Source organism: Anoplophora glabripennis, unplaced genomic scaffold (genome assembly GCF_000390285.2).
Source record: "Anoplophora glabripennis isolate ALB-LARVAE unplaced genomic scaffold, Agla_2.0 scaffold672, whole genome shotgun sequence".
Taxonomy (NCBI): domain Eukaryota; kingdom Metazoa; phylum Arthropoda; class Insecta; order Coleoptera; family Cerambycidae; genus Anoplophora; species Anoplophora glabripennis.
Window position 1 is genome coordinate 230,386 of NW_019416829.1, and position 11,266 is coordinate 241,651.

General features: G+C 36.1%; 1 protein-coding gene across 1 annotated transcript; it reads right to left on the reverse strand.

Moving 5' to 3' along the window:
• Positions 1 to 10,065: 10,065 nt before the first annotated feature.
• On the reverse strand, positions 10,066 to 11,031 carry LOC108911435. Its single transcript, XM_018716374.2, has 2 exons — positions 10,577 to 11,031; positions 10,066 to 10,456 (listed from the first exon to the last, which is right to left on the reverse strand). The coding sequence occupies exons 1-2, from the start codon at positions 11,029 to 11,031 to the stop codon at positions 10,066 to 10,068; spliced, it is 846 nt and encodes a 281-aa protein (XP_018571890.1).
• Between the last annotated feature and the right edge of the window lie 235 nt (positions 11,032 to 11,266).

Below are 11,266 nucleotides of genomic sequence, written 5' to 3' on the forward strand. Positions count from 1 at the left end.
GAGACCGGTACTAGTGGGATCTTCTTTTATTCTATTTTTTTCAAATGCCCAGAATGCCTCATATGGTTTTTAAATAAAATAATGCTTTTTCCTTGCATCATAATCTTTTGAGAACCATAATTTTAATGATTAATTTTACTTTTAGATAGAATGTCTTTATCCAGTAAATATATTATATTCCTGATTTCAAAATAACATTTTAAAAAAATTTAAAACAAATAAAATGATAGAAAAAATAATAAATTTAGTGAATTTAAATTCAACAAATTTAGCAGATAGTCTCTGCTTGGACGTCATTTCGGGAGTTCCCCCATTGTATTTATATATTTTTTTATGGTAGAATTAAAATAACTTACCTATAAAGTTAGTTTAACTAAAATCCACATTTACACATACAGCTAACAGATTTGATGAAGCTAATATATCCGATATTAACAATTACTTTACCCCACCTAAATTAAAAGTACCTATTGAAACCTTTTAGATGTCTTGAAACTAATTTACAACGGACTGGAGTACTTAACTATTGTTAATGCGTCCGAGGTCTGATATTTTTATCTTATCTATGTTTAGTATAAAAACGCTAGGGACTGCAACAATATTCAGAATAGATCATAAACGAATGTCCAAATTGTGCGGTATGCTTCGTTGTGTCACCATCATTTTTAATTAGAAATAAACAGTGTGTTCAATTTAAGGACTTCACCTGCAGCAATATTTTAGGAATTTTATTTTATTTCAGATTATGAAATTACAAAAAAGTTTTCAATAGATTCCTACTCGGGGTAACCTAAACCAATAATTACTAGTTTTCGTCGTACCTACCAGCAGTGCGCTTCGAACGATTATTAATAACAGATTTATAGATATCCATAAGATATATTTTTAAAGAATTTAGTTTTTGGTTTGCGCACGAATATTCACATAAACTTCTTAAAGCCGGACGTATTAATGACATCGAGCATATCTAAACACTTTAACATTACAGGTCTGTTCCAACAAGAGTCAGGGATTGGTTCCGAACCGTTTGAAATGTTTGGCCAGCTAAGTTCTAGATGTGTTTTCGGTGAATATATCGCAAGAATTAGTTGGATGCACATTTCGAACGGTTCGGAACCAATTCCTGACTTCTGTTGGAACAGACCTTACATTTTTATCTCTTACTATAGACCAGGCAATAAAGAGAAAAATATCTAGATTTTCGCGGCCCGGTCCGATTTTATTGCGGTTTTTTGCATTTTGTTCAGAAAGACCGTCGGAAAAAAAGTCCCGCCTTTTTTATTATCCGGAAGTGGCGGAAATGCATCGCGGGTGCATAAAGTGCATCTAGAAGTGGATCGCATCCGAGAAACTTGCCAAAGTGCACAAAATACCGCAAAAATTGGTACTCGGGGGTTTTGGGGGGCGCAGAATTCGAATATGCATATATCCAGTCCACCCGACCCCCCGGGGGGCGACTTCCCGCCGCCTGGAGGGCGCGGGGGGCACGTGGATTGCAACGTTCTCCGAATGATTGGATAAATGGATCACGGGGGTTTTCGCGGGTGCTGATTCCAAATTCGAGGGTGAAAAATATCCCCTGTGCTCGTGGAGGGGGCGGTGGGGGGTAGCGGGGGGTTATAATATTCATGAACTGGTAACATGGAATAATGAGCATTTTAGGGATAGAAAATTATAACGTGTGATGTTAGTGATATATTAAGACAGTCAGACAAAGCAGACGCGGATGTGGATATAGTGCTTCAGGCCAAAAAGACTGCTGAGCACCATCCGGGCAATGTCATTGTGGTTTCAGAAGACACAGACGTGCTGACTCTACTTGCAGCTCTCTCTCCAGACGAACCAGAAATTTTCTTTTTAAATCCCCCTTCCTCGAAGAAGCCTGGGGTCGTGTACTCTTCAAAGAGTTTATCATCAATGCATGAAAGCATAAAATCAAACATTCTGGTCCTGCATGCATTCAGTGGATGCGACACCACATCAGTCTCATACTATCGAGGCAAAGTGGCATTTTGCAGGTTGTTTGAGAAGTCTTGCGAACTCCACCATTATGCAGAGAAATTCAAGGAGCAAGGTACAACAGTGATGATCTCTTGGAAGCAGGGATTTATCTCGCTCTGGCACTGTACGGTGCGCTCGCCAACTTCCGCAAACAGAAATGTACGGACATTTACGGAGTTGGCTGAAAAATATCATTTGCGTATGTACACGGTGGCTGCTACTAAATCTAAAGGAAAAAAAAGACGTTGATTTAGCCAAAATATTTCCCACCGTCGATGCATGGAACCAACATTTCAAGAGAGTTTACTTTGAAGTGCAAACGTGGTACGGTGCGGGGATGGAAGCTTCACGATGGGGAGCTCGAACCAGTAGCCATGACGCAGGATTCAAATCCAGATTCACCTCTGAAAATGATTTCCTTCTCTTGCTCCATTGAAACACGCTGTGGGTTAGTGTAGATGTAGAAAAAATAATGTTCCCTGAACCATTGCGTGCGAAAATTGTTTCGGTACCACCTGTACCAATCCATCAAGCGAAAACGCCGAAGAGCTCGAGGAAGAGGAGGAAGAGGAGAAGGGGGAGAAGGAGGGGGAGGAGGAGGAGGAGGAGGAGGAGGAGGAAGAGAACGAGGAAGATGAAGATAATTTTGATTGGTATTTATAGTTGTTTATACAGTTGTTTGATAAATAAGCCCGTGTGACAATTAATACAGAAGGAATATATTTTTCCAGTTATTCGGAGAAATTTGCAATCCACGTGCCCCCCCGCGCCTCCCAGGCGGCCGGAAGTCGCCCTACGGGGGGTCGGGTGGACTGGATATATGCATATTCGAATTCTGCGCCCCCCAAAACCCCCGAGTACCAATTTTTGCGGTATTTCGTGCACTTTGGCAAGTTTCTCGGATGCGATGCAATTCTAGATGCACTTTATGCACCCGCGATGCATTTCCGCCATTTTCGGATAATAAAAAAGGCGGGACTTTTTTCCGATGGTCTTTCTGAACAAAATGCAAAAAACCGCATTAAAATCGGACCGGGCCGCGAAAATCTAGATATTTTTCTCTTTATTGCCTGGTCTATACCTTTTGACGATTTTTCAATTTCCTTCCTACATTTTTTTTTCTCTATCTCTGCTTTCCCCCTCCCCTCTTTCTTTACCTTCTCTTGTTTTTCCATTTTGAAAAGGTCTAATTCTGAAAATAGTCTGATCAGTTACTTTTTCATAAACTGCGCATATACTGTATGTTACAATTAAAATTATCCTCCCCAAATAAGAATACAAAATAAAATAAACATAGAAATACAAAACTAATATTGATTGATCAGGTTTTGATTATTCTAAACCATCAGTTCCGGAAAAATTGACTATTTAAGTTTGACAGATATTCAGAAGGCGGTCAGGCAAATATTAGGTAGATATAAGATTAGTCAATTAATGCACATCTGTTACATTTATCGATGTATCACCAGAGGCGTTATGTATACAGGGTGGCCAAATGAAAACGAAGCAGAGACATTTTCAGGAACTGCGTCAAGATTGTAAAAAAACGCTCAGACCCGTCGATTTTATATTAAATGGGGACATTCTTTGCTGGTATTTTTTACTCCGCCACTTTCACGACCAAGCAAGGGTAAGCATCACCCCAAAATATTTAAATGCCATTGGGGGCTGAGTAATACTTCTTTTGAAAGCTCTTACAATTCTCTTTACAGACTTTAAATTTTATAATTCCGCCTAATACTTTGCAAACAATTTACATTTTAAAATTTAAATTATGTTTAGTTGCTTACTTAGTACTTAGTTGATTAAATGTTCAAACTGATGACCGCCCGCTTCCATACAAGAATAAAGATTTTGTTCGAAACGTTCGCGCACATTCCGAAGCATTTCCGGAGTGATTCGACGGCATTCGTCGACGATTCTTTGACGCAAATCTTCCAGCGACGCTGGCTGTGTTTTATAGATTTTACTTTTTAGGTATCCCCACAAAAAGAAATCAAGGGGCGATAAATCCGGTGATCGTGGAGGCCACTCAATGCTGCCTCTTCTCCCAATCCAATTCCGTAGAAAACGTTGGTCCAAATACTGACGGACAATTAACGCATAATGCGGAGGAGCACCGTCCTGTTGAAAAATCAAATGATCTTCATCATACTCTGGAACATTTTCAATAATATCAGTCAAGGCAGGGTCAATAGCGTCTTCCAGTAATTGCAAATACATTTGGCCAGTCAAATTACCAGGTAGAAAAAAAGGACCCACCAGCCGGTCACCGAAAATTCCAGCCCATACATTTAATTTTTCCGGTTGCTGTGTATGCACCTCGTGAAAAACTCTTGGGTTTGAATCGGACCAATAGCGGCAATTGTGACGATTTACCGTCCCGTTCAAGAAAAAACTGCATTCATCAGAAAAACAGATGTTAAAAAGGAACTGTGGATCGTTCCCTGCTCGCTCACTCATTATTTCGCAAAATTGCAAACGGCGGTCATAATCATCCTCATGAAGTTCCTGGACTAAATGTATTTTGTATGGATGGAATTTATTCTTCTTCAAAATGGTTTGTATGCTAGTTCGATTGATCCCAGACACAGATGCCAGCTGCCTCGTACTTAATGTAGGATCAAGATGAACTTGTCCCAAAACTGCAACTTCACTAGCTTCATTAACTATAGGTTTTTCAATTTCTCGTTTTTTATTGGCTACGTTCCCTGTCTCTTGAAATTTTTTTACTAACTCTAGAACATACTTCCTCCTGACATGTCGATCTTGATGTTGTTCATTAAATAGCTGAGCTGTTCTATTCGCACATTTATTGTTCATAAAGTAAAGCGAAATGATATCTACCCTTTCCGCAATGGAATAAACCATAGTGTTTAATTTTCAAAAACACAATTAAATAAACTACCAACCAACGCTTCCAAATAATACTAGAAAATAATTTGGAATCCACTAATTTTACGTTCATTGTGTGTGTATAGCATTCATTTCTGTTTTTTACAATTGTGTTTTTTTTACGAAAGTGATAACAAATCGCCAAAAACCAATGTAACGCAAGAAATACTAAATTTATACCATTGGCGTACTTAACTCGAATGACTGACATTTTTACCGTTACTAATTGTTTGTACATAAGTTTCAACTTTAAAATCAAAATTCTTAATAAGTATTGGGCGGAATTATAAAATTTAAAGTCTGTTGTAAAGAGAATTGTAAGAGCTTTCAAAAGAAATATTACTCAACCCCCAATGCCATTTAAATATTTTGGGGTGATGCTTACCCTTGCTTGGGGGTGAAAGTGGCGGAGTCAAAAATACCAGCAAAGAATGTCTCCCTTTAATCTATAACCGACGGGTCTGAGCGTTTTTCTACAATCTTGACGCAGTTCCTGAAAATGGCTCTGTTTCGTTTTCATTTGGTCACCCTGTATATTGGTCTCTATGAATTATTTCCTATTATATTATTATATCTTGTCTATTTAGATATGATAGCAGTACTGCTATCATACACGTTGCTTTATCAGCACCTCTATCCGCAGCCCGAGTGTTGCACTGACAGAACTGATTTCTATAAAAAAAAAAAAAAATTACGTAAGTACAGTTTGTCTGGTAAGGATATAGCATACTCTCGGGAGTGTATAGGGAGGTTAAAATAACCCTAGTTTGTCATAAGAAAAAAAAATCCTAAAGTGCCCTTTAACGAAGATACAGAGCCCCAAAGCGATTTAGCTTTTCGGATCTAACTTTTGAACCAACGTGTATAATTTAATGAAATTTTAATATTTTATGTAGACCATAAAGGCCCATAAAACCACACTACAGTAGATCACTGTCAAGGAAGTCAGAAACGGATTAGCAACCACACTCGTTGGGCCAAAATTTTGACAGGTGTCATTTTATAAATCTGAAAACAGAATTTTTAAATACTTTGGTCATTCCTCTCTAAAAAAGGTACCCTACATTTATTTTGATAAAATTGTCCATTTTTGAAAAAATTTAGTTTTTTTATAACACGTCATTGAAATAATAAATCAGAATAGTGCAATAAAACACCGGTCGTTTATATGTCGTTAATAATGTTATTAACAACACATGTTAAAATTGTCTGATTGATTGAGAACACAAGACTAAATAATGAAGCATTATTCCTATAGCGAATATGCTGACATACATCCACATAATTTATGAACAAGCACTCGGCAATTGTGTTGAGGCAAGAAGAATTTATTCTAATACATTTCCAAATCCACGTTTACCGCACCGAACAATTTTTGAAAGGATTGATCGTAGCTTACGAGAATGTGGTAAAGAGTCAAATGAAATTTAAAAAATGCTAAAAGTAGCTAATCCATTTTAGGATGTTTTTTTCCGTGTCGTGGTGGAGAAGGGCCTCCAAGAAAAGCAAGGAACCTTCAGTTAGAGAAGGAAATTATGGATGAGATTGTTGAAAATCCTTCTAATAGTGTAAGAAAGCTGTCGGTCTAAGTCCATGCGACAAAACGGGCCTTTCATGAGACCCTTCCAGAACAACTGCTACATCCTTATCACGTCCAAAAGATACATGCCATGTCTCCCGCTGATTATCCTGCAAGAGTCTATTACGCAAATTGGTTTTTGCAACCATTTAGGCAAAATCTAAATTTTACTATTATTGTTTTGTTTACGGACGAAGCCTGTTTCAGCCGAGACCGTGTAATAAATTGCCATGATTTGCATATCTGGTATAAAGAAAATCCCCATAGAAAATCCTCATGCAATAATATAGACAAAGCACCAATTCCCACGGGGGATTATTGAGAATCATCTCATTGGACTGTTCTTTTTTGAAAACAGATTAAATCGTGTCAAGTATTTCAAATTCTTGCAACAAAGCTTAAACGGTTTATTAGATAGAAAATGTGCCCTTAGAAATTAGAAATTAGAAGACCTGATAGAAAGAATAACACACCATTGCAACGAAATCCTGGAATGTTTTAAGTACAACGAGAATATATCCGTCAGATAAAGAATTGTTTAGAGGTCCAGAGCGTTCATTTCGAAAATCTGCTTAAGTAAACAAGAAGCAACAAAGCCTTCGAATTTTTAACATATTTGGAAATGTATCAGAATAAATTCTTCTTGCCTCCACACAATTGCCGAGTGCTTGGTTGAGTAGTTATTGAGTTAAATCGTAACAAACAAAAAATCTATCGTCTTTCATCTAATGCGACCCTAATATTAAAATAAAATAATTCACGATATATCTATATACCTAAAGACAACAAACGAACTCAAAACTAAAAATACAAAACCTTTAAATTTAAAACAATATAGGTAACTACCAACAATGTGAAAACAAAACGAATTAAATTAAAGTACTATCAGGACTATCAATTTTAATTAGTAAGTAAGTAGCTAGGTATCTAACTACCTAAAGAAAACAAACACAAAACAAAAATGCGACTATGAAGTTTTAAATGATTCACAATAAGAAAAAACAAATTATTAAAACTCAATGAAAAAAGTTTGTTTGCAAGTATCTATGTATGTTCCAACTACCTAAAGACAACAAATACAAAACAAAAATGTAACCTTAAAATATCGAACGCAATTATAACTTTCCAACAACACCCAGAAAGAAAACACAGTCGTCAGTCGTCACCTTCATTCGCTCCAAGTCAGTTTATTAAAGGATCACGCGCGCGTTATCGTTCGGCTTATTAGCTAAACAGTAGGCAAGACGGTGCGGGGGGAGGGTCGGCGATCGCATCAAGCGAAGCGAGGCGCTTGAATTTTATTCTCGCGTCCGTAATTTTTTTGCGATTACTCCTAAGATATTCATTTAAATTATATGGTGTAAATGAGTAAAATAATGTGCATGAAATGCTTAAAGCCTCTAACTTATTTAAAATGATAAGGATTAATACCGTATTTGTGTAAATGGCTTTTACATTACCGCTTTATAATTGTCAATTTTTTAAAGTATTAAAATGGATATAGGTAGTATTTTATCTTTAACATATAGACATATGTCATCGCGGACTTTTCTGTAGGCATATATAAGATACACAATTCCACCATACATTGATACACTACATAAACTTTCGTACCCCCACGGCTCGGACGCTAGGCGCGGGGTCTAGGGCGCCCGCGCGACTCGGTCGAATCACGGCGTCACGAAATTAATTTCGTTGCGCATTATTTTGATTTTGCTATATCTCCTAAGGTATTCATTTAATTTGCATGGTGTAAAGGGAAAAAATAATCTTCATGAAATGCTCAAGCCAACTAACGTATTTAAAATGATAAGGATTAATACCGTATTTGTGTAAATAGCTTTCCAATTACCACTTTATAATTGCTCATTTTTTAAAGTATTAAGATGAATTGTTTCGTTGAAAGCTCCCAGACGGCCTATTTTTTTCCGACATCTCCAACAAATATCGTTAATGTATATAAAAACTTAACAAATTATATACTAAAACCTTCCTCGAGAACCACTCTATCCATTGGTGAAAACAGCATGAAAATCGGTGTAGTAGTTTTTGAGTTTATCGCGAACAGACAGAGAGACAGACAGACTGACAGACGCGGCGGAGGACTTTGTTTTATAATATGTAGTGATAGTGATGACGTTAGTTATCGTGTTTAAATAGCTTATGTTAATAAACTTGATAATTAAATAAATTTCGAAAATCAATACTTAAACGTGTTATGCAAAAACTTATTTTTTTCCAAGACATTTAATTCTATCGAAATAAATGTAGAGTACCATTTTTAAAGAGGAATCACTAAAGTATTTCAAAATTCAATTTTCAGATCTGTCAAAATTTTGGCCTAAAAATTCCTGAACATCCATACTGAAATGCGGAGGCGCACCATCCTGCATAAACCACATTTCACGGCAAAATTGTAAAGGTAAATCTTCCAGTAGTTCAGGAAGAATATTTTGTAAGAAATCCAAATAAGTGGCGCCGTTTAAGCAGTTTGGTAAAATAACTGGACCAACCAAATATCGCCCAACAATACCTGCCCACAGAAAAATTAATATGAAAAATCCACTTGTTTAGGTGTCCTCTACACGCACCTGTTCTATGTCCATTGAGTTGTGAATCACCCTGTATTAAATATGATAAATTCTTTAAATATAACGATAGGCCTACGTGGAATAATAGATCAAATCGTTTTAAAAATTTGGCGTCATTTTGAAATGGCGAAAAGTTAGTTTATAGTAAATAACAATAATCTTGAATTAATATTTTTACAATTCTACAATAAAGTAATGCATTTAATATATTTTATTTAATAATTTTAAGTACTAAATACTTATTTTACATTTAATATTGCTGAATTATTGTTAAAGTTACATCAATAAAGCGAATTTTTATTGATATTCCAAGATATTACCTACTAATTCACAAAATCGCTGACATTTTGTTTTGATCATTTATTACAACCGCATGAACGTCATGTCACTTTTCTACGATTTTTAATATTCAAAACTTATTTTTCTAAGATAAATCGTGTTAAAAGATAGTGCTGTTCGACATAAAATACTTTTATGCTATCATACATAGCCTAATAGTGTAACACTAAACTTTTTACAACTGAATGTTCAACCAAAAAGTAGCAAAGTTAACAACCACCTCTTGCTTGAACGTCGTAGTCTGGGAATTCCCCCGATTTCTTTATCTAATGCGCCTTGCGCAATATCATTTACAACAATATAGTACTTACCTACTCGTACAATAAATCTACATATTCCAAAGATACACTAAAATTATGTAATTAATTATTTTATTTAATATTCTATTGACATTAACTTTATTTCACTCAGTCTTTATTTGGGTATTGCTTGATATATTTTGCTGCGATGTGTATTGATATGTAATTGGTAAAGTATTTGTCCAATATATTTCATCTTATCGTTTTTTTAAATATCAAACGACACTTATCTTTAAAAAATATTGTCATCCATACATCCTATAAAAATGCCGTATACAAATCTAACTAGAGCAAAAAAAATGCTATGCTGCTTAAGAATGATTTTATTATTTAAATTGGACAAGTATAATAAAAATCTAAACTAAGAAGTTTGACTGAACATGCATTCCGATTCGTGCGTACGCAATCTGGAGACATTGCCTATCAACGGACACCCATTGATGTTGAATTGGCAGGGTATTTCCACGTCGTCGGCCATCTCCTCCAGGGTGTAAATTCTTGGTCCATCAAGAGAAGCCTGGCATGTGGGGCATTTCTCCAATCGAGATTTACACTCCATGCAGATGGTGTGGCCACTAACACACGCGAATATTGGAGCTGCCATATACGTCACGCAGTAGGGACATGTCAGAGCTTTCCTATTAACCTCCACATTGAACTGTACGGGATTTTGTTCCTGTTCCTTTCTACCTTTTTCGTCCTTGGATTTATCTGCATCCACAGATTCGTCAGCGATTAATGTTACGTAAAACCTGTAAGAAAATGAATGTTGTTTTCGATAATATCTAGAACGAGGTCCTTACAGCAAAACCTCAATTGCATTGACAAAAAGTTAATAAAAGTCTACATCTGAAAGATATAATTTATGATACCTTATATAAGTAGAGCAGTTATTAAAGATGTTGGTAAGGTTATTGCTAAGTTTGTTCGTAAAATTATTTGCATTAATTTTATCTATGTTATTATTATAGGGAATAACGGGCAGATTATCGATAGACACCGCATAGTAATCTTCTGCATTTATTTTCAGTTTAACATTAAACTTAGTGTATTTGCTGTATCTGGTACTCATAACAGCTACCCTATTCCACTGTCGAATGTAAATGAAGAAGTACTGTCTATCTACTTCGACAAAGAATATATAGTTATTTCTTATATGGATTCGCCAACCATTCTTACTGAAGTCGTTGTTTATATTCTCCTTGTGTTTGTCGGTGATATGTTCTCCAAGACGATCGATTAATATCTCGCCGAAACATACGGGGCACTTTATGGTCTTGTAATGACAATTTCCTTCATGTTGCTCCACCTTACTCCACGGTAACATTTCCGTGCACGGAGGGTAGGAACAAGGAAAACAAAAATTTTGAGCTATCTCTTCCAAGAAACGGTTTCGAGTCCAGCGATACTTCTCGCAATTAATTCTTTGACACCTGCCGCACTTATACAGTTCATCAATGTTTTTATCATCCACATTTGCAATACTGACAGGCAGGACGGATAAAAGGCAGTCACAGACTGAGCATTTATACTTTTTTACGACTTCACATAAATTGCTCTCC